The following is a 24146-nucleotide window of genomic DNA, read 5'->3' as shown; positions in this document are numbered from 1 at the left end:
TTCGTTCGTTCGTTCGTTCGTTCGTTCGTTCGTTCGTTCGTTCGTTCGGTCGTTTTCGTTCGTTCGTTCGTTCGTTCGTTTCGTTCGTTCGTTCGTTCGTTCGTTCGTTCGTTCGTTCGTTCGTTCGTTCGTTCGTTCGTTCGTTCGTTCGTTCGTTCGTTCGTTCGTTCGTTCGTTCGTTCGTTCGTTCGTTCGTTCGTTCGTTCGTTCGTTCGTTTCGTTCGTTCGTTCGTTCGTTCGTTCGTTCGTTCGTTCGTTCGTTCGTTCGTTCGTTGTTCGTTCGTTCGTTCGTTCGTTCGTTCGTTCGTTCGTTCGTTCGTTCGTTCGTTCGTTCGTTCGTTACCAGCTTAGGATTAGGAACTAGGGACTAGGACTAGGGATTGTCCAATTAATTTTTTGCATAGTGATATAAAATGACAGTACCAAAAAAGTGACGGAGCCCGATTTTTGAAAAAGAAATTTGGGTAAATTTGGGTCAAAAGCTGCCTCAAAATGGGGTTTTTCGGACTTTGTGTGAAATTACATCTCATTTGTTTTTTCCGTATAAAGATAAAGGGCAAGGTTCTTTTTAAAAAGTGGCTGAAGCCGTTTTTTCCGGAAAGTTTTTTTGGCCGTAAAAATCGGATTTTCATATTTGGGTAATACCTTTTTGTCATTTTTAGGGGAAATGAGCATTTCTCTCGCGATTGTCTCGGTATTTTTTCTAATTTATTGCACAATGATATAAAATGGTAATGTTTAAAATCTGAGAGAACCCAATATTCGAAATAATAATTTTTTGGGCAAATGTGGGCTAAAAAGAGCCTACAAAGGAAAATTTTGGGAATTTTGCGACCCTCAGCGGGACAAATTTGACCAATTTTGACCAAATTTCTATCTTTCAGGGGGTAAAAAGTTGAAATGTTCCTATTTTTCCGACCCTTAGTGGGACTGAAATTTGATTTTCTGATTTTTCCGACCCTTAGCGGGACTTTGGAAGTCCAAAAAAGGTATTGATTGTTTCAATTGTTTTACAAGTTTGTTTTGGACGTGGTTCGCGCAATGTTTACATTTTACTACGTTTATGTCCCTTTAAATATTGCCGACATATAAGGCTCAATGTTGAAAAATCGATTGCAAAAACTTTTTTTTAAGACTACACGCTTTTTTTTCATGATGAATACTCTTGAATGAATACTCATCCTAAAATATTCTTACAATATCCTCAGATTTGGATCCAAACCTAGCCAAAATCTAGCATGTAATACATACCTCAAGGAAAAATTTAGCATTTTTGTGGGAACCTTTTAGCATTGCTGGGAAATAATTGGCAAATGAATGGTAAAATCTCTATAAATAGCATTCTTATCATTATTCTTGAATTTTTGGCCAATTTCATCATGAATATTCCTTACCTTTAAGAGAAATCATCCTAAAATATTCTTATGGTATTCTTAGGTGAGAATCCAAACTAGATTTAGCATGTAATAATTACCTGAAGTAAAAAATGACATCTTTAAGAAGTTTTGAGGCAAATGGCATTTTTAGGTTCTGTTGCCAAATTTTGTCATTGATATTCTTAGCGCAATGTCATCATAAATGTTCTTATAAAGTATATTCTTATAAAAAAAGAAACCCAGGGTCATGAACATCACTGGTTTGTATTAATATCTTTCTTACATATAATCGGCTATGTATATAAATTCTTCTACAACTTCTAATTAAGTTGATATTTTAGAAAACCTACTGAAAAATGACATAATTTCACATTTACAAAGAGAGATTTATTATAATATACATTTCCTTCTGATATAATAATTGATTCCTAAATAGTACTGTGATTGGATTACTCAGTTTCGGTGAAAAAATCACCTTTAAAAATTAATCGCGAAATTTAATCTAAAATCTGTTCTTAGAAAATTGGCAAAAAATTTCTCCTTCAAGAGCAATGTATAAAAATTTTCGGACTACCATTTTTTTGGAATAGGCTTTAGGATATATTTTACGATGTCTTGTAATATCTTTAGTTCACGAAGAATTCGACTGAAGAAGTAGTTTCTTAAATTACTTGAAGTGATACCGTAACTATGGTAACTGTCCCTTAACAATCCAATCGATCCCTTAACAATCAAAATCGCAAAAAAAAAGTGGCTACACCACAGCAATATACGAATTTTTTGCGATTTTGGCGCTTTTGGTTTTTAAGGGAATTTTTGGATTGGTATAGGTAAGTACGATACTATAAAACAGAACAATTACCTTGCCGGCCTTAAAGAGTATTTTAGAACAAGACTTTACTCAATTTCCAAATATCATACTTTTTTCCAGAGAAAGAGCGCTTTGAAGAATGGAAGAACCTTTTTTATTTTTCTGGTTTCTGTTGTTCTGATCTTTTGTTAAAAAAAAACACGACAATTACCGCGCTGTCATGTCATTTTTCAACAGTGATTTTTAAGATTTATAATTTGAATACTACTTTTACGGGGAAGACTTTTGAGGCATGCAGATACCCCCGTAAAGCAGCAGCGTAAACAAAAAAGCAAAATTTCTTTTTAAAAAATGGTTTATTTTTTTCATTCACCAAGTATACTAACGAATACTTTTCAGATAGAACAAGTATTAATTCTGACTGGAATTCGATAAAATATTTGCCATAATTTTCGAAATCAGTTACTCGTACGCAAGTTAAAGACATGCCGAAAACTGACCTTTCTTTCAAAACAAAAGCATTAAGCCATTAAGTATGGCCGCAATCAATATTGATCGATGAAAAGGTTTTCAAAATTATATTCTCGTGTCAAGAAAATTTCTCTTAAAGCAACTGTATCATGTAAAACATTTTTCGATAGCTTTCACCAGCGGTAAGTTATTTGTCCATCCATCGATAGTCTTGTATAATGTAAAGCTGTTATTAGTTTCGTTATACACAATTTCAATCATTAAAGATGACCAGTGTCTCCAACAACCAATCAGTTTCTATCGAATAAACTACTAGACTAGGTTCCAGTTGTATCAAGAGTTAAAGGGCTACTTAGACTACACAATATATTGGTGAGCAACAGTCGACAATATTGTTTTCGGTCCGTAATGTATCGAGTAAACACCTTGTGCCCTATCATAAAAAGGAATTTTCTTTCTGTAAACAATCCCCCTATATTGTTGGAATATTGCAAATCTAGCTGACAATATATCGCAGACACCTCTTCAATTAATTGCAGGCATTCAACAATATATTATCAATATATTGCCTGACAATATATTGTGTAGTGTATGTAGCCATTAAGAAAACGCGTTTTCTATTTTTGTTTTTTAACGTTTTTGACTCGTATTTACTAGACTAGTACGCAAATTTAATTATCAAAAATAATCGTATTACTATATATAATCGGCAGGTTTAATCGATTAAATGTTGTCCGTCACTTGTCGAGTCTTTCTTTCCATTTTTTGTAGCATTTCCGTCACCTTTCATTTCAATGTCTTTATCAGAATTTTCTACCAAACTTTTACTCACTACACTCTCGCGACGGTTATTTGCGAGACGTCGTCGGTACACAAAAAAACCGACAACAAGCAAGACGACAAGTAGAGCAGCTATGACCGTCACGATGACGGCAATGTCGACTGCTTGCCCTTTGTCTTTGGTAGATGCAGCACCGGTTGGAATAAGTGTTGGTACATTTGTTTCTGTGCTAATCCTAGTTGAAGACTCAGATCGTTCCGTCTTTCCTTCTGTTGTAGTTACGGGAAGAGTGGTTTGCAAAGGTGTTGTTGTTGTATGGCTTATCATCTTTGTAGTGGTTTCAGGGACTGATTTTGTTGTTCTTGCTGTTGTTGTTGTTGTTGGAACAGAGGTTGTGCTCTTCGTTGTGACAGGAGACTGAGTGGTTGTTGTAGTTGTAGTTGGGGATTTGCTGCTTGTGGTTGTGGTCGTTGGAGTGCTAGTAGTTGTTGTGGTTGTATCTGCTAATATCACAGCAGGTGGCTGCGTCGTTGTTGTTGTTGTTGTAGCTATAGCTGCAGACGTAGTCATATTTTTCGTGGTTGCCAGCATTGCTGTTGTCACGACAGGCTTCGAGACTGTTGTCGTTTTAACTGTTTCTTCTGTTGTCACAGCTTCTGTAGAGTTAGATTGTTTTGTGGCTTGTGAATCAGCGGCTTGTGGTTTTAGTGGAACAATTTTTGTTGTTGTAGTGATCTTCTGGGTTGTTTCAGGTGCTGCTTTTGTTGTACTTTCTTCTACTTTAGGTGTTGTTTCTGACGATGTCGCTTTAGTAGAGGTTGTCATATCTTCGACTGTCCCTTTTGTTGTTGTTTGATTTTTTTGGTTGTCTCCCGAAGTGACTGAAGACATTTTATCGTCTTTGGATTCTGTTTTTGGAGACATTGTTGTTGGTTTTGGTTGTTCAGATGGTTTGGTAGTTTGTTTTACCGATGGTTGAGTAGCTGGTGGAGCCATTGTGGTCACTTTCTCCGGGGCTATAGTTTTGGTTTTTGATGTTACCTTTGTTGATGATTGTGTAGTAGTGGTTTTTAATGGCGTTGTGGTTGAAGAGACTTTCTCTTCTGGTGCAACATTTTTTGATTCTGAGGTTTTCTCAGTCAATGTTTCGGTAGAGGTCATTTCAGCTTTCGTAGAAGTGATTTCAGCTTCGGTAGAGACGTTAGATTCGCTTGGAGCCAGAGTGGTCGTTTCATCTTCTTGAGATTGTGTTGTCTTTGGATTCCCAGTGGTTGAAGGTTGTTTAGTTGCTTGCGTTTGTGGCTGTTCGGTTGTTTCTGTCGCCATGGTTGGCCCCGTTTGAGGCGTTGTAGTGTCATCACTATCTGTCGTATAGGTGACTGTTGATTCAGTTACCACTGGTTTTGATGTGGAAGTTGATGCTGGTTGTTCAGTAGATTCTGTTTGTACTGTACTGGTGATCTCTGTTGCTGAAGTTGAAACCGTCGTCGAAATATCGTCTTGACCTGCAAAAAAATATTAAAAAATAGAAAATTTAGACTTTCTGTAATAAAACTCTGTCTCGGATAGACGGTAATATGTTTTGTGCTGAAGAGTACTCAGTTCTTTGATTTCTGTTTGAAAGGGACAGATTCTATTGCAAAAGTATTGTGTGAATATACACTGTGAAGACCGATTGCGATTCTATTCAGTGCGCATTCAGTGAATGCATAAGTAACCATGACAACCATTCAGGTACCAATCAAATCACAAGTAAAAAACGTAGAAAATAGTTAATGAAGGAAAGTCATCTTAAAACAACACTCATTTCACTGATATTCTCAGAATCCCAGAAGAATTGTAAAAACTAGATACATGATATAACGATGTGGGCACTCCACCTTCGATTATTTCAATAATAATGTGCTTGAGACATGCGCGATAAGATATTTATAGTCTATCCTAAAATGTTAAGTTTCAATCAGAGAGAAAGCTAAACTATGATGCTCACGGTAATGGTAAAGTAAACTTATTCGCGCATATATTAACTTCGTGATCAGTGACTTTGGTGGAGATGATACGTGCCTTGCGTACGCCAGAGAGTGTTTACTCTTAGTGGCTCTTGATACCACTCATACCTGGGCTCAGTTGATGAACCTCACAGAGGACCAAAAATGTTTTTCGAAATCAACGCACGATCATCTTTGGGAAAATATGCAAAACTCGGACAGATATGCATTAACTTTTCGGCCGCTTTTCGAGATTCGCTCTTTGACTTTCAATTAACGTTCGCGCAATTTTCTATTCACGCATTTTTTTCGATTCACTAGTATTCATGTATGAATTCGAGAAATCACCCTAATTGTGCCTTGATACACATATGAGATTTTCAAAAATTTTCTTGAAATGTGCATAGTAATTTCAGTTTTGCGCGATATAGCTAGTTTAAAATTCCTAAAATATTATGCATATACATATTATTACTTAACTTGACAATAGTTTTAAACTGTCATTCTTTGCTAAGGTAAAATGCTCATCTCCTTTTGTCTGAATTTCACCAAAGTTTTGGTTTGAAACGGATCAAGGTAAATGTTAAGGGAACTGGTCGGAAATGACAAATCAAAACAAAAGCGTAGAGCTCGGGCAAATTGAGAATGCTTTTAGAATTGAGATTTTCTACTGCATATACTTTAAGTATATATAAGTTATATATATAAGTTGTTTTTTTTAGCTTTTCTTAAGTTCTGTCGAACAAAATCCCCTCAAATTTTAGTATGTTCAATCTATTCATAATATTATACCACCCTGAAAATCTTTTGCCAAAAGAAGATCGCTATCAAAAGTTAGAAGCTGAAAAGCCACTTTCCCTAATCCCTCGCAGGCAAAAACGCGTTCGTTTACCTCCCAAAAAATTTTTACATAACGTGTTTTTACATAAGACGTGTAGAAAGGCTGCACGCGCGCATTTTCCCGGGCCATTTCTGAGAAGTTTGAATTACGGGAAAGGTGTATTAACAGCCTTTCTACACGTCTTACTTGAACAAAGAATAACAATTTTTTTCCAGTATGAATGGGGCGATATTGGGTCAAAATAAATAAACGTACAGGAGGGAATCAACGTACAGGCGGGAAAATTCATCAAAATAAATAAACGTACAGGTCCTAATAAGGCAGGAAATTTGACAAAAAAAAATAAACGGCACCCGAGAGTATACATGTAAGAAAGAAGTTCGAAAAGCATCTTAATTATTATTTTTTGAAAAGAAAGAGAGATTTAGACTTTAGAAAGTAAAAGTTATGTATAAAAGTCAGATTAAAACGGGAAAATCTTATTAGAAAGATAACTTAAAGTGACTGTCTTTTGCTTATATTATTTATAACTTAACATTACACAATAAATCTGATAGGAGTGTAGCCTGACACAGGTTACATAAAACCTTCAACACGTGAATTTCAAAATACATGAAAATTGGAAGGAATTGAAAGATGGCATAGGTGCCTTGGTAAATGGGGGACATTCATAATCTCGCTAATGGTCCCTTAAGGACCCCATAATTTCCAAATTGTCGACTCTTTTCGCAATAGTTGACCCACAAATTTCCAATTTTCAAATGTCATCCGGCACTCAAATGTCACCCGGCAACCCTAAAATGTATGCGGACACTTTATTTTTTAAACAATTTCTCTGTCCTAATTTATGCTATATGAGAAAGTTATGCAATATCGGGCAAAAATAGCAAAGATATACCTACTTCACAAGGTAGTCACTTTTTATCAAAGAAATATACGAAAATCTTAACTCGAATTTGAAAATCAGCAAGGTTCAAATATTCTACAAGGTGTCATATGATGATCTTTGAACGATTAAGACAAACTTTTATATTTTTAATTTTCAGTTTGCGATTTTATATCAATTCCAATTTTCCTTTGAAATATGTTTTAAACTGCGTAGTGAAATTTCCCGTCCCCCATTAGTGTTAATTATGCCCATCGGCTTAAACCCCAGTTGTTATAACAATGTTATATACATAGTTCTGATATCCTGATGGCGGGTTGGCGGGTGCCCACCCAAGGAGGGCACTCGATTGAAAAACGACCATACGTGCGACCCAAAAATAGGTCTTTGCCCTTGCCATGCAGAGAAGATGTTGTAAAATTTGAACGAAAATTCGACCCTTACGGTGCATTTTCTTGAAAAGTTTTGACCATGTTCAGGCAAAATATGGTCAGATTTTCGAAATTTTACACCCTTAGAGTGCAATTTTTCTCATCTTTGCTGATTTCGACCCTTACAGTGAACTTTGAGAAGCTTGGAAAATATACCCTTAAGAGCTGCACGTATGGTAGTGATGACACTAGGAAGACACTGTCCTGGTACAGCACCTGACCCCGAGAATGTAGTAATCCCCGAGAATGTAGGTTTCTCATTTTTAAGCATTGTAGCCTTAACGATTGTTCAACTTCATGAAAAGTTGTTTCAGGGCATACTGTTACATATTACTTATTATTTCTAGACATGAAATTTTAACTTGAATTAATTTTTTCCAACGGAAATCTGAATCGAAGTTGATTGGATACTACCCGAATAGAGACATTTTTTAAATAAATCCTCTCTAAATCGAAATCTATTGGAATCAAGTTCTGATGATAGGGTATTTTCTTATTCCTAATGAACTAAGGAAATGGGGAAAATAGTTCATTTCAATATTTATTGTTCTAAGTTAGATATTTTGACGAAAATGTTTGACCTACCTTTTAGGGTTAGTTGACCTACAATTTGGGGGCCTTTATAACCCGACATGAAAAGTCTGTCAAATTATATAAAACTTGTTTCTTGTACTTTCATTACATGAAAGTACTACCTGAGAGATGATTAATGTTGACATTTTGAGCTTTTACGACGTGTCCCAGACCTACTGGGACCCAAGCCCAATCAGAAGATTTGCCTAAGTTTGGAACAATAGAATTTTTATCCCCATTGGGCCTTTAGTAGAAATTTTTGTCCCCGCTGTGGAAAAAAGTTCCACTGGGGCTGTGAGGGAGGGGTATTGTTACATTATTTACATATTTAACACACGAAATTTTCAACCTACAAAATAAAAACAATTTTCATGTCTCTTCTTTTCGTCCTTTCTTTTACTTTTCCTCATTGGTAGCACGATAAAATTAATATCTTTGTTAAACTTTTGTCAGGCTCTATTTATAAATCATAAATTTCACTAAGAGAACAATCATTTCCGATGAATACTAAAATTCCGCTCTCAACAACCAAATCTTTTCACCTACATTCTGGGGGTTAAAAAGCAAAAAAATTCAATTTTCAGAATAACAAAGTGCTCTTTAGAATACTGTTTTGGCACAAAATATTTCTAAAATTTGCTGTTATAATTAATCCAATTGAAAAAATATCAACATTTTACTATTACTAGATTTAAAGCCATAAAACCAAACCTACATTCTGGGGGTTAACGAAAATGGGAGTCAACTTCAAGGACAAAAACAATTAGCCTATCTATCAAAAGTAATAAAACTAACCCCTGGGAAAGGATTTTGGGAGTTCAAAATTTCCTTGAAAACATTCAATGTTTTCTAAAATGCAAATCTACATCTTTCAGGTCTGATTCAAATTTCACCTACATTCTCGGGGTCAGGTGCTGTATAAAACACGTGTCTGATATGAAACGGGAACACTTATGTAAAAATAAAACGTTTAATATTTTGGCCATCGAAGCCTTATGTTCTTATATATTTTGTTCATATAAAAACGTGTATGGGTGTAAAACAGGGAGAAATCCAGTTCGACTGTACTACTTTTAAAAACAATAGATTAATCGAAACTTCACCTCATCATAAGAATGTTATCAAAAATAAAACTGTTCTAGAGATTGATGTATCTATATGTGGGTCACTATAATCCACCATAAAGAATGTTGAGTTTAGTCTTTACTTGAAAGTGATGTATCACTACTTAATCCAGCAGTTTATAAAAATAACTTTCGATCGATAAAGAAAGTCGAATTATTTCTTAACTTTTATATCACACGTCAACCATAGCATAAGATTTTTTTTTGAAATGCGCCCTTAAGAAATACATATATTGTGCTACATATGTTTTTCCACAAGACTTATTCTTCCCTAAGTCTTAATCTGCGTTAAGAGCTGGCACAGATATTTTAACATGAGATTGGATTTGTTGGCCATTTAGACCAATCTGAGTTTTAGGATTCCTCACTGAATTTTCTGACTTGAAAACAAAAGAATTGAAATCCTTAGTCATAAAAAATAAGGGAATATCAATCCCCATCGAATTTCAGTACGTTATTTTTATCCCCACTGGCTGAAAAAATCCTACCGGGTCTTTGAGAAGGGGGTGTTTTTACTAATAGGTGTGCCTACTCTTAATTTGAGAAAAAAATCCTTTCGACCCAAAAGATTCTTTACATTGTCAACAATTCAAGAGCTTAACAACCCTCTTTTAAGATATATTTTTAAGGGTTATGATACAAGAAAAACCATGATTTGACATGAAAAACAATTCAATTTTTGCTTTGCCTTATACTAATCGATATCATTATATTGATTTCCAACCGATCGGAAACTTCAATTTAGCTCCTCTAAGCAATTGCCTAAAACTTTTTCGGTTCAATGAAACAGTACCCTTGCACAAACCCCGGGTTGGGATTACTTAGAAAATTCCCAAGTCTCTCTAAGGGTTATAAAAACAACAAAAAGTCAAAAAAGTCTCTCTAAGGGTTGGAATTCCCCCCTTTTGGGTCTCTTTAAGAAGCACGAAAAGCATTTAAACTCAAAAAATATTTAAGAATCACTTTTTAATCGATTTGTCTCTCTAAGGGTCGGAGGTACAATAGTTTGGCATTTCAAGTCGTGCTGAATATCTAGTTTTCAATTATTTCTCACGGATGACTCTTGGAGTGGAATTTCTTTTCAATTCTTAACTTTACAATTTGGAATTGATTAATTTTCGATCTTATCAGTCAAACGAAATGTAGACAATTTTAATTTTTCCATAATTGAAAGGAGTGAACAATCCATGCGATATGACATTTTCTTCAAATATTGATTTAACGTCTGCAACAGTCTAAAAATATTTCACAACAATACATCTTGACTGACTTAAGGATTTACACAGACGCGTAAAATTCATCTGTAAATGACTTTCTGAAGCAGGCGTTAACTTAAAATTCTGTTAAAAATGACTACCTAGCGGGTATCTCACCAAAATTACAATATCGTCTACTTTAAGGCCTAGCCTTGAAGTGATAATTTTAAATTTTTAAAGCGTTTTGAATAACGGACATTTTACCGATGCTACGAGTGTTTTTCAGTCAAGTTACTACATAATAGATTTTTGGAAGCAACATTTTTTAAAGCATGCTTCTCCTCAACATTATTCTTACTCAAATGCAAAATAAAAATCTACCACAAAAAATTTTACGTAAATGCGTCGCAACGAAATTATAGAAGTCATTAACTGATTCTTAATTAAACTTACCATAAGTAATAGTCAATAATGAAATTAAAACCACAACTAGTTCTTTGCTCCGAAACATTTTTTCCGTCCAGAATTTATCCAACTTGATATTTAATATTCTAATATTGCAAGTATCAAAATTTCTGCTAAAATCAAGAGAAAAACATCAAAATTATATTTAGGCTCCGAAAGTAAAAATCAATCCACGAGAAGACTGGAAACCACAATCAAATCCAAAAAAACCAATAAAAAGAGGTTGTTAGGTCCACCACAAGCGCTTAACTATTATAACAGTTGTTCGAATAAAAATGTAAAATGATAGTATGAAATTTTTTTCGTAGTGAAAATCAAGGGAGTAAAAATTGACAACAATCATTTTCGAATGACAAAAGTTAATTATGTAAAATTATGTAAATCCTTTAAAGTTGAAATAAGTTTTTCTTTTTTTAAAAGGGTTTGACCTGACGCTTTATTGATCATTCATATGAATCAGACCACGAACTTCTGCTCTACTTTCTAGACAAAAAAAAAGTACTATTTTTGCTTTTTGTCTTATTTTACAATCCTATTGTTTTCATTGTTCTTATATTCAAGTTTCTTTGTTCTCAAGAAAATCTGAGACCTCTTATGTAACAAAGAATTTATATATAAACTGTTTAAGTTTTTTTTTCTCTTTCCAATTCTTTGCAGGAGCTTTTAAAAGTCTGGAATGAGAAGAATTTGATGATTTTATCTTATCGATCTGAATGGTATAATCGATTGCTAAAATCGCTTAAAGATCGACTTTCTTTTGTTTTTATATATTTTGGTTTTTTATCCTGCTTATAATAATTTGATTACCCTACAGTCGTCTCATTTCAAAACCTACATTCAAATATATCGAGGATGTTCCCCTTCCAAAAAAAAGCCTTAGACTTCAAAATGAAAACATATTCTCTTCTCAAAATACAAAAATATTTTCCTTTAGAAATACAACAAATTTAAATCAGTTTCCTTTTTAAAACCGTTTACTTAAAAAACTGTGAGAAACTACCTCAGTTCTACCTCAAATCTAAAACTTTATTTTTTTTAATTATCTTCCTTCAAGAGCCCTCGCCATTGGGGAATAGGATATCTTTGAGGAAAAATATTGACAATTGTTTAAAGAATTTTCTTTGTACCCTACCCAGACATATTTTATATCGAAAAGCAAGCTTATAAGAGAAAAGAGGGTGAAACTTTATTTTGACAGCATCAGTCATAAATTTTCTAAAAAAAAATGTTTGACATTTTATAAAGAAATTTTGATGGATGTACATCAGGATTAAAGATTTTTTTTGTTTCATAAGCTTTTGATATGAAATGGTACGAAAATAATTATTAAAATTCATAGCTGGGCCTACATAGTGAGACAGTTTGACATACATTTCTCTGCTACCCATTATACCAATTAAAGCAAACCTCAAGGAAAGCTACCTGTTCCTAACTGACATAAAATTTCACCCACAAAACAAAAGCAAACAAAAAACTATGCGCAGGTCCAAACGAGAAATATTTAAAGACTTTGAGCTATCAAGGTGTTATTAAATCATCCTGTACATATTCTTTCTACCATTTCGTCGGTAAATGGCTGATCGTGGCCCAGGGGGTACTCTCTTGCCGACCGACGGGGGTGCTCCGCTAAGGTTCGAAAAATGGACCCTACGGGGGACTGTTTTTTTGGAAAAAATTTGCCAAAATTTGAGGAAAAAGTGACCCTGAATGGGACTAAAATTAGAAAATTTTCTACTTTTTACCCAAGTTTTCCAAAAAGACACTCGAGGGACTAATTTTTTCAGTTTGGTGTTTTTGCGACCCCACCTGGGACTCATGGAGGTGAAAAAAGGTACCCTACCAGCTGCGCATCCCCGTAACCCATTTTACCCTGGTACCCCCCCCCCCCCCCCGGTGTCGTGGGTGAAAATGACATCACACGGAATCGGTCTACAGAACTCAGTCGCTTTCCCTCTTGTTTTTTTAAGCAAATGCCAACGCTATCATTAATGTTTTGGTCAAACAAGCGGGCTAGACCATTACATTTGCTATATCACTTGTGACTTATGTGAAGTATTTTAACTTACTCCGTGGAATTAGTTGTATTAATTTCGGTAAAGAATTGCAGCTTGCAAGGGCCGAAGGAGAGAAAACAATTAAAAGACATCATTATACGTGTCTCGTTTGCTTTCACGGCATTTTTAAACAAAAGAAAGAACAGTTATCCACTTTCGGCGCCGTGTGACCTAAAATTTTGCGAGGCTCTTTTGTTTATTCTACTTTGCCAGCATAGGGACGTGCCTCCTTTAGGGGGCTCCTTTCTATACTATGAAAAAAGACCTAAATATTTAGTTTGACGCAAGTTGCGTAAGTTTAAACAAATATTATGAGCAATGCACCAACCAACCAATGAAAAATGATGTTTGATTTTTCTGACCACAAAACACTAACAATAAAAGAACAATATGATTCCCTCGGGAATGACGTCGTAATGAATCAATTAAGAGGGTATATAATTTGAAGAAAAAGGAGAATGGGGTCATGTCCCTAGAAACGGACAAAAAATAAACACGCTAAAAATACAATATAGGCGTTACCCCTCCATTGAGGAACTCCAAATATATCTCCATTTAGAATCCCCATGGTAAAAATTCCTGGGTTCTCAAGAGCTGGAAAAATATGCAAAAAAACAGGTCCAGGTCAATTTTAAAGGTAATCGGAAAAATATTTTTAAGGCCTAATTTTAAAAAATGCGATCAAAGTACATATGCGATTGATGCGATCAAAATGCATATGCGATTGATGCGATCAAAATGCATATGCGATTGATGCGATCAAAGTACATATGCGATTGATGCGATCAAAGTACATATGCGATTGATGCGATCAAAGTACATATGCGATTGATGCGATCAAAGTACATATGCGATTTGATGCGATTTGATTTCAGTAAGAAATTTAACAGTTTTTAAAACTTTTTTATTTTGATTGGGAATTGATAACACATATCACCCAGGATCCATTTGTTAAGGCATCACCAATGTGGTGAGCAAATTCTATCCATGCTTGAGCTCATGCGTGCACAACATCAAAGTATACTCGTTTTGCAGAATTTTTAATTTTGTTTTTACATCTGAAAAATCTTATTCCTCTCAGAATGTCAGTGAATGAGAGTTCAATTTAGTTTTCCAAGGGGGTTGTAATATTACCAGTAGTAGTAAGAGGGCGGGATCCCAACAGGCCTGTCACAGGGTTGCATGGTGATGCGAGTAGTTTGTTGAAAATGACACCGCTAAATCAATTTACACAAATATCAATTTGAAATCTTTTTAGTCTAATTTTCGGCTAGGGCTTTGTTCTTTTTCTGTATTTATTATTTTCTGTATTTGTTCTGTTTCTCTCTTTATAGCCTGTGGGAGCTTGACTGACCAAAGGTTTAGTTGGGTTAGTGTCAGGGCCAATTGACAATGTTCAACAAAATTATATATATTGTTAGACAAATTTTGTATAAATATTAGATCGAGTTGAAGTCATTTCAATTGAGTATTTATTAGTCCAAAAATAAAGTTATTCACAATAGGAGAAAGTCCAAATGAATTTTCAATACAAAATTAACATGAAAATAAGATGACATCTTAGCTCAAACAAATTTTACCAATTGATTGAAATTCAGTATTCAAATCAATCCAATTCAAGAATATTTTATACTGGATCGTAAAACTACCAATAGACAATTTTAAATTATTCACGGAAAGCTAGTTTCCCGAGACGACATCAAGTTGATTGATATATACAGTTTATACAGAGGGAAGTTGAAGGGTCATTTTGAACTGAAAAACGAGGAGATAGAAGTGTGAGAAATTTGGCAGTGTTCAACGTACCATGTTTGAGTATTGGTTACGAGTGACCTCAGCTTATCGATTATTTGTCAAAGATGCTTTACTTCATGTTCTGCATGATGAAGATATCGGAGGATTTCCAAAAGATGAGGAACTAGTCTATGCTATATTGCAAAAATTTCGAGAAGAAGAAGAAACTAGGCTAAGTAATGTGATTACCAAAACACAATGGGATACTATTTGTCACGTGTGCAATGCTGAATGCGAGGAGTCGTGTCAACAACAAGGCGTGTGCCGAACAAAGACGTTAGACGTTCCTACTATTATAGCACTTATTATCGGTATGACGGAACTGGATCCTCCTAAAGGAAGTCGAGGTTGGAGCCAGATGTTGCCGAAGCTAGGAGATGGGAGTCGAGGAGCCGCTGTTTTGTTAGCTAAACAACTACACGCTAAAATGAAAGTAATGAGCGTACGAGATATTAAAAACGAAGAACAGTTTGATGATTTATGGGATGAAATTGAGATTATTTTAAACGGCTTGAACTACAGGAATCTTCAGGTATTCCAGAAAATGAAAACAGGTCGTATTAGTAAATACTACAAAGTTGTTTTCCAAGTTCTAGTCGATAAATACGAAAAAACTTGCAATGAAAAACAGAAGAAAATCTCTCGGCTTGAATTTGAGACTTTGAAAGAAGGACTTGAGGCTTATTTAGAGTCCATGGACCAATCATCCTTAGGAGAGTCCGCTTTTGGGGTCATATCCCAAATGGCCGAATATCAGAGCCAGATTGATGAACGACTGGAGGAGATAGAACAGCAACAGATGCAAGAGAATCAGTCAGAATCGTTACCGGCAAATTTGAATGAGGATAATGAGCAGTTATTAAGATGTGTCGTCGAGGGAATGAAATTACACATCTCTGAAAATTTAGCCGACGAAAATAGTGAGATTCTAATTTTTTTTAAAGGAAATTATGATCAGAATCAAGATAATAAACAAGGTTTAAACAACCTTTGCGGAAAAAATTCCCTCACATCTTTGCCAATTAATGCATTTGCGAAAAATGTGGTCAAAAGAAAAATACAATAAAAAAACACGCCATAGCATCTACGTACATGTGCCAAAATCCGAGCCAAAGTTGGAAAATACGTCCCTATAAGAGCCTATTTTCCCAATTTTCAGCAAAAAAATTCAAATATTGGTCCAAATTACAAGAATGACCTTTGAGAGACTTTAGAGAGTGTAAAACAGGGACCCTAGTGGCTCGCACATACGAAACGCCATTTTGGCTTTGTACCCCCTTCACACGCATGGTTAATTCTTTTTGATCAACAGACAGAGCTGTACGAATGGCATGTATATATTGCTTAACATTCCATCTTTTCATTCATAGGTATCTTGCAACAATCGAAGGACCTGAAAGAAGCCAGCAAAGTGCGTTTCCAGATGGCTGTTGACACATGTGGAAATGGTAGAATCAAAGCCACCACTATGAAACCTATCCTAACTATCGTCACTGAAGATTATTATGCCAAAACGTACAATGAAACGTCTAGTTTCCTACCCAGTGTGCGGGATCTGGTGGCTCGACAAAAGAAGTTTATCCCGTTCGAAAATAAGATCATGACGTTAGAGAATCTGATTAAAACACCTTCAGAATGCTTGATTTTAATTGGACAAGAAGGTATTGGTAAATCGACCCTCATTGATACTATTTTATATCAATGGGGTTGTGATCAGCTCTGGGGAAGCTCGTCAAAGTTTGAGTTTAATTTTGTATTTGTTTTACATTTCCGACAGTTGACTCGCTTTCAGAACCAACCTGGCATCACAGCTGAGGAGATTCTAGAACATTTCTATCCCAATTTACCATTAGACTTGCTAATTACGATTCAATCAGAGATTAATTGTCTATTGGTTTTGGATGGATTCGATCAATATTCTTCTTTGGATGAGTTTAAAAAGTCCAGTGAAGAACCTTCGTCATTCGTCAAAGCTGTTTTCGATTTACTGAATCCAAGAAGTGAGAAAATCCCTTTCACAAGGATCATCACAACACACCCAGATTATCTTCAAACGTTAGCTTCAGTCTCCTTAATACCAGCACAAGAAAAGAATGATAAAATTTCCTTAAAAGTTGTGGAGTTGGGTGGATTGAGCTTCAAATCGGTTAACAATTATCTAACAGATTATTTAAAAGATGACACACCTCCTAAAGAGGTGATCGATGCAGTAAAATCTAATAAGGTTTTGTATGACTTAATGATTGTACCATCAATCTGTCAAGGAATGTGTGAACTCATTGATAATAAACTGTTAACGGATGAAAACCTTCCCCAAGATAATACGACCATGTTCACACTAATGTTCATATGCCGCCTCTGGAAACGCCAATTCAAAGAAGCGTCAACCCTGAACGGGATGTTTATAAAACCATCATTCAAAGAGTCTTGCATTAACTTAGCAACGGCTGTGTTTCACTTGGAAACTAGTAAGATGGTAGATTTTCAGCTGGAAGACTTGCCAGTGGAATCGAACATTGAGACTTTATTGGAGGCTGGTTTTATCATTAAACTAAACAATAACATTGATAAACCTTATTCATTCAGTTATCAATTCTTACATCGTATTTTTAAAGATTTCCTATTGGCTTTATACGTTTTTTCGAATGGATTCACGAAAGAATCTAAAACTATTATGAATAAGAACATACTGGTTATTCTTGGAGCATTTGCCGGTGCTTCAGTACCAAATTCAACTTCTGACCCACACATGCAGAAATTCTGTCGACTTTTTAACAGTAATTTAACACTGGATGACATCTTACAATCATGTAATTGCCACGATTCAGAGAAAATTCAAACATTGCGCGGATTTTTGAAATCGATTAGAGACGATGATCATCATAAAAGCAAACAGTTAGGACAACTGCTGACTCAGCACAATAAAAACAAAACAGAATCACCGAAACGGAGTCCAAGAGATGAAAAGTATGACGTCACACCTGTAATAAATGCTTTGATTTTATATGAATTCGGATTTCAAAACTTTAAAGAAGTGACTCTATCGAAACCGGTGGCTATCGTGGGTTCCGCTCTTAAACCTTACATGGATAATGAACTTCGAGATATGTTGAAAGAATACATCAAACAGAAGAAAATTGTTATAAAGGGCAATAAGTAAATATCGAATAATTTATCTTGTCGGTCCTATTCTAGCAAGATTCTTCGTTTTATTTTCGTTCGTCGTCGTGATTTTACCGATTTACTTAACTTCGCTAATGTAAGCAAAATAACGCAACTAACAACCAGTTTTCAAAAACCCTGTGAAAGGTATCAATTTTGGTAAAAAAAAGGTTGATGTTGATGTTTATGGACTTAAACCTTAACTATAAATTTGATTTGGAATTCTAAATTACTAAGAAAACATGAACGTTAAACACGGCGAATGTCAATTTCTCACTTGGAAACCATTTTGTTGAGTTAGTTACACAAAAACAACCCCTTCTCACAGCCCCGGTAGGATTTAAATAACGGACCAAAACTTGATGGGCATTGTTATTCCCATGTGTTTTTATGGCTGGGGATTTAAATTTCATCGTTTTCGATTGTGGATAAAAAGACTAGCACAGTAGATTTGCTCATCTGGTTGTTTTCACCGGGGCCAAAATAGTATAATTTCCCACTAGGGGACGATCTTTTTGCCAATTTTTCCAGTGGGAAGGTGTTTCAGTGGGTCTGTAAGAGTGTCTTGTGTAAAATACCATGAGTCTGAGGTTCACGAATTCGAATTAAGGTCTATCGCTGAAAGCTTAGAATGTTTTCTATACAATTATTTTGAAATTATTAATTGTGTCAATAAATATACAAATTTGAGTTGGAATACCTTAAGTGGATAAATTTTGGCGGGGATTAAATTTGGCGAATTTGGCGAATTTTGCTAAAATTCGCCAAATTAAATCCTCGCCAAAATTTCCAAATTCGGCAATTCGCCAAATTAAATCCACGCCAAATTTAACAAAAAGAGAATTAGTATATGTAATCACATGATAACGAGTGCAATTTGAGAATAATTGCACGAGTGATTTTTTTGTTATTAATTTTCCGAGTCCGAAAGGACGAGGAAAATTCGAAACAACAAAATCACGAGTGCAATTTTCGAATTGTACGAGTTATTATGTGATTACGAGCTAATCGCACAATTTTGTTCACTACTTTTTTTCTCTGTCAGGAAAGTAAATTACACTGGAAGTTTTACATTTTACTCTTCTCTTTATGTTTTTCTTTTATTGTTTGCTTAAAGATTTTATTTCTCACAAAATGAATTTCGAATGCAATTAAAACGTTCGATAAAAAAATGTAAGAAAAACATTAAAATCAATTTTGTAAACATTGGCGCGTCATTGAAGAGTGTGATTAACGATTAATTGCTCTCTACAGGATACAATTAACGATTAATTGCTCTCTTTGAAAGCGCGCCAAAGAAGAAAAAATAACTCATCGTGCAATTATGTGAAAAATCACAACTTTTTAGCATATTTTTGAGTAATTTTCACCCATTTCAATGTGACAAAATTTCCAATTCGCCAAATTAAATCCCCGCCAAAAATCGTATTTAGGCCAATCGCCAAATTAAATCCACGCCAAAATTCATCCACTTAAGGTAGATCGTGATCTTGTCTGCTGCTTTCGACTGAATTTTACTTTATGATGATTTTAAGTCCAGATTCGATCGAAGTAGACTAGATGATATTGTAATCTTAAAATTTTAGGATCATGTATACTAGTAATAACATGGTCTAGAGGGTGATTTGGGTTAAATCACCCTCTAAACCATGTTATTCCCCCGGGGGGGGGGGCACTGGGTTTGCGGATTGACGGTATGTGCGGGCCAAAAATTGGCTTTTAAAATTGCACCCTTACAGTGCAGCAAAAATCTGTGAAAATCATACCCTTAGAGTGCATTTTCCCCCAAGTTTTCGATCCCTTTCGTGCAAAAAATGGTCAAAATTTTAGCATTTTTGGTCAAAATATCTAGGTTTTTCAAGAATTTTCTGAAATTTCTACCCTTACAGTGCATCTCTAGTTTTTCCGACCCTTACAGTGCATTTTAAACATATTGGAAAAGGTACCCTTAGGACCCGCACATACCCGTCGGTCCTTTTGCCCAGCTGCCCCCCCCCCGGGGTTATTCCGCGTTAATTATATGGTCAAAAAAAGAATTGAAGAACACTCAATCGCTATTCTTTTCGAAACTTATAAAAACTTCGAAACTATAAAAAAAACCTTCGACTGACACTCTTATTTTGATTGGTTAAAAACTTCGTACGATATTTTGTTAACCAATCAAAATATCGTACGATACTTTTCTTTCAATCAATAGAAATTTTTGTTTACATCAGGGCGATTACAAAAAAGCGGGGCTATTACGGATTTATCGCCCCGCTCGTCCTTTACAAATCTAAGCTAAATGTAATCAACCATATAATTAAACAGGGAATTGCGTAAATTACGACTCCCTACAACGTGCAAGTCTGAAAAAACTCCCCTTATAAAGGGTTGTGCTACAGTCTTTGGGACCGCAAGTAGAACTTTAGATTTTAGATTTCAATTTATAACATTTTACAAGTACGATATTTATGAACACTTGCGAGACTCCTTTTCCGAGCAAAACCCTCTCTTAAGCCCGAGGGCACTCAAGGCTAGTTAATATAGGCACAACCCTTAATGGGGGAGTATTTCACGCTTGAAAGTGCACTGCAAGGGATCGTATTTAGAAATTTTCTCAAAATTGGCTAAACTCTCTGCACTGCAAGGGTCCAATTTTGAGATCCAAATCTTTGTCTGCGCATACGGTTTAGAAGTAGTTTTCAGATCGGTCTTAAAAGGTAAACCTCTAAGGAAATTGATGAAAGCTTAAAGTTCAAAGCTTTTTTTCAAATCCAAATCCCCCTGGGGTCTGAAACTGTTTAATAAATGCGTTTAAAGTTCTTCTCTTATTGGCCCAGCTCTAAGCGTAGGCCTTTCATTTGCAATTTTCTGTCTGTCCGTCCGTGTGTCACTTTAGGCAGAAACGGCGCTTAAAACCAGTACCACACATTTTAATTTTGCCGTCTGGAGATGGAAAAGCTTGCTAAAGACGGATACTGGCTATAAAAGATATATTTTCTGATTCCGCGCTCTTTCAAAACAATTTTCAAAACAAAACAAGATGGCGGTCGAAGCGAGGAGGTACCTGTGAGGAGGTTAATTCATACTTTCTTGAACATTTTCTTTACTTTAGTGGTCAAGAGACTTTCAAACCAAAGAAATTTTGTAATTGTTTTTCTTTATAAACCTTTTTCAACATTCTGCCATATCTTATAGTCTTTGCTCAAGTTTTATGAGTAAAAATTCTACCTTAAATCACTTTCATTTTTAATTTTTTCTTGTTTTCAAAAAGACTTTATAAATTTTTAGGAAATAATGGCTTTTCTGATATAGAAATAAACAAGACGCCTTAGCGGCGTGAAGGCCCAGCGATTGTCTTACGCTTATGCGAAATACGCTTGTGAATTTTTTATCTGACTGTGTTTAATTTACGTAATTGCGAGGTACATTTTCTTTATGTCTGAATCTGATATTGGACGCTTTTTGTACTATTTTTCCTGTTACAACTACCTTATATATAGAGGTTTAAATTTGAACTAATTGATTAGGCACTTATAAAAGGGGTTCAATTATTTCGCTAGGTTGGTATACACAGGGAAATAAACTAAAATAATGTTTTTCCTTTGAAGAGATAATTATTTGTATGAGGGTGTTTGGAGTTTAAATCTCATAGTAGATCTTTAACAAGGGAACTCATAGGTAACCGACAATTAAAAAAAAATAATACTACATATATACAGCTGCATAAACTACGCTTCAAAAAATTATAAAAATTTAATTAAAGTTACAAAACGCACCCTAATAAACAATCCTTTAATTTTTCATTAAATCTTAATCATATTGTTTTAATTGTTGAAAATAGCCAACATTTATTAGACGATGATCTCATATTTATATACTGAGAAATTTCAATGTTGACAATTTGGACAAAATTCACAAAAACAGTATGGCATTCTAATTTTGTTTAAGATTTCAATTAATAGTATACTGTATTAAGCAAAGGTAGTCAAAAGATTTCCCACAAACAGTTAGTCGCATTAGCATCCCACCGAAATGCGTATCAAAGATTAATGCTGCCATTGCACTATATCGGTTACTTGACTCGGAAGCAAAAAAATGCATCACAAAACTTCTAATAGGATTCATGAAAAAATAAACTGGCGCTTTTTAATGAAATTAACATTTTTATGAGAAATTACCAAAATTTTGAGCCATAGATGAAAAAATTTGAACCGAGCCAACGTTAAAAACTAATTTGAAGACACCCACCTAGATCAACATGCACCAACAAATAGGCTATTTCCCCGGAATTTTTTCCCGACCTGAATATCTCCGTTATATTTTGAAAAAGAATTTTCCCATAAAACAATGAAATGTACGATTGAAGTAAAGATGGCAGGTGAAGCAAAGGATGGAATAGTTAAAAAAATTCAGACAATTTTGCGACTTCCTGACTCAAAATAATCGGAAAATTAAGAGAAATTATCAGTCGGTCGGACGACAAACACAAGTTATTTGTGATTGTGGCCTAAACCAATCTAGATATTGGTAAACAATGACTGTTAGCTGTAAAATCTGTAAAGTTATCGGTAATCGAACGAATCGCTACATGGAGGGTCACATATCTCAAATATCTTTGGTCGTTTTTAAGCATTCCATTTGCCTGGACCTTTAGACCTTCAAATGATACCAAAAGTGCAATCAAATCTATATAGAGTTTCTTCAGGAAATTTGCAATTCAATTTGATTGTCCATTCTGTTTGATTGGATATGATAATGATATTGACTTGAAAGTTTGACTTTTATAGCGTGACCTGACCAATCCAACGTTTGCTCTGTTTTGTTTTTGCCATATATCAATTTTGTTTAACTGTATATCAATAAGGAATTCATACAATACATATATACATCTGTGATAAAATTCTACCCAAAGCTGATATGATAATCAGATTGTCATACTCATATAAAAGTTCAATAAGTTTCACGGTGTTTCATGCATCATGTTGGCATGGCACAATAATGTTGAATAACATCAATGTAAACAATGGTAGTAAAAACTTGCATGAAGATCATAATCATCCGCCAGCATGATTCAAAACACCATTGTCACCAACCATTTCATATTGATTTGTCTTGTTTTTCTGGTAAAAAAGTTGTTAGTTATTGATTGTTCGCTTAATACTTCGAGCAAATCTTAATATGAATCAAATAGTTGTGTCATGTTGGCATGAATGAAGTAACCAAGCTTCAACGTAAGTTTGTTGTTTTTTGGATGCAGGCATCAGCCATCTTTTGATTAACTTCCTTGGAATTACAGGAATTAAATTGGAATTCCTGTCTTATCTTTTCGTTATCCTTTCCAGTCAAATACATCTAGTCGGGTTCATGTTGAATGTACTCCTGACTGTATTATATCTAACATTACATAATAACAGAATAATAATAGAACAACATAATGTATAATGCAGTAGTATAATATACAATTTGCAAACACCGTAGTATAATATAACATATTATATAGTTCATTTAAACACGAATACATCCAGTCGGGTTCATGTTGAATATATGGAAGCTTTTAGCCTGTAAACCATAAAACCCGTGTGATGCGCGAACACAGGGGAGACCCTAGCGTAACAGCAAAGGGCTAATGAAAGGCCCATATGCTATCGCTGGGCCAATAAACTGAAATGCAGCTGATGTGTAAAATTGAATAAGATTGGAACTTTTTTCTTGATGCTACATAAGAAAACAGTCACTTCTGGATCTGTCGCTGTTCAGGCTGTTAGTGTTAACAAAACCGCGGTGGTCAGTGGTGGGCTGGTGGGACGTGGTATGATTTTCAAACTCGACACATAATTATTTCAAGTAAACTGATTCTGGAATCTGGTAATGGACACTAAAATGGCAAATGGAGCCCATGTGTAAATTGGAACAAGATTGGAACTTTTTCCATGATGCTACGCGTGAAAATGGTTATTTCTGGATCTGTCTCGTTTGGCGATTGGTGGTCAGTGGTGGGACGTGGTATGATTTTCAAACTCGACACATAATTATTTCAAGTAAACTTATGCTGTAACTCATTAGAGGATACTAAAATGCAGCTCATGTGTAAATTTGAATAAGTTTGGAATATTTTTCATGATGCTACCCGTGAAAATGGTTAATTTTGGATTTATCGCTCTAAACGGTCGGTGGCTGGATTTTTCAAACCTGACAGAGAATTTTTCCA

General features: G+C 35.0%; 2 protein-coding genes across 2 annotated transcripts; one reads left to right on the top strand and one right to left on the bottom strand.

Moving 5' to 3' along the window:
• Positions 1-1630: 1630 nt before the first annotated feature.
• Positions 1631-11219, bottom strand: LOC136798430 (integumentary mucin C.1-like). Its single transcript, XM_067055037.1, has 2 exons — positions 10932-11219; positions 1631-4944 (listed from the first exon to the last, which is right to left on the bottom strand). The coding sequence occupies exons 1-2, from the start codon at positions 10987-10989 to the stop codon at positions 3374-3376; spliced, it is 1629 nt and encodes a 542-aa protein (XP_066911138.1). The 5' UTR covers positions 10990-11219; the 3' UTR covers positions 1631-3373.
• A 3502-nt stretch (positions 11220-14721) lies between these two features.
• On the top strand, positions 14722-18005 carry LOC136798435 (NACHT, LRR and PYD domains-containing protein 14-like). The gene is made up of 2 exons (XM_067055044.1): positions 14722-15711; positions 16162-18005. Exons 1-2 carry the CDS (start codon positions 14805-14807, stop codon positions 17949-17951), a joined length of 2697 nt encoding a protein of 898 aa, XP_066911145.1. The 5' UTR covers positions 14722-14804; the 3' UTR covers positions 17952-18005.
• Positions 18006-24146: the final 6141 nt, after the last annotated feature.

This window comes from Clytia hemisphaerica, unplaced genomic scaffold (assembly GCF_902728285.1).
Source record: "Clytia hemisphaerica strain Z4C2 unplaced genomic scaffold, Clytia hemisphaerica genome assembly, whole genome shotgun sequence".
Lineage (NCBI taxonomy): Eukaryota > Metazoa > Cnidaria > Hydrozoa > Leptothecata > Clytiidae > Clytia > Clytia hemisphaerica.
Note: the sequence above shows the minus strand (reverse complement) of the source record. Positions and strands in the feature narration are given on the sequence as shown.

Coding starts and splice junctions, on each gene's coding strand:
- LOC136798430 (XM_067055037.1), bottom strand. CDS start 10,989: ATGTTTCGGAGCAAAGAACTAGTTGTGGTTTTAATTTCATTATTGACT. Junction 4,945..10,931: donor ATTATTGACTATTACTTATG/GTAAGTTTAATT, acceptor ATTTTTTTGCAG/GTCAAGACGATATTTCGACG.
- LOC136798435 (XM_067055044.1), top strand. CDS start 14,805: ATGTTTGAGTATTGGTTACGAGTGACCTCAGCTTATCGATTATTTGTC. Junction 15,712..16,161: donor AAATTTAGCCGACGAAAATA/GTGAGATTCTAA, acceptor TTTCATTCATAG/GTATCTTGCAACAATCGAAG.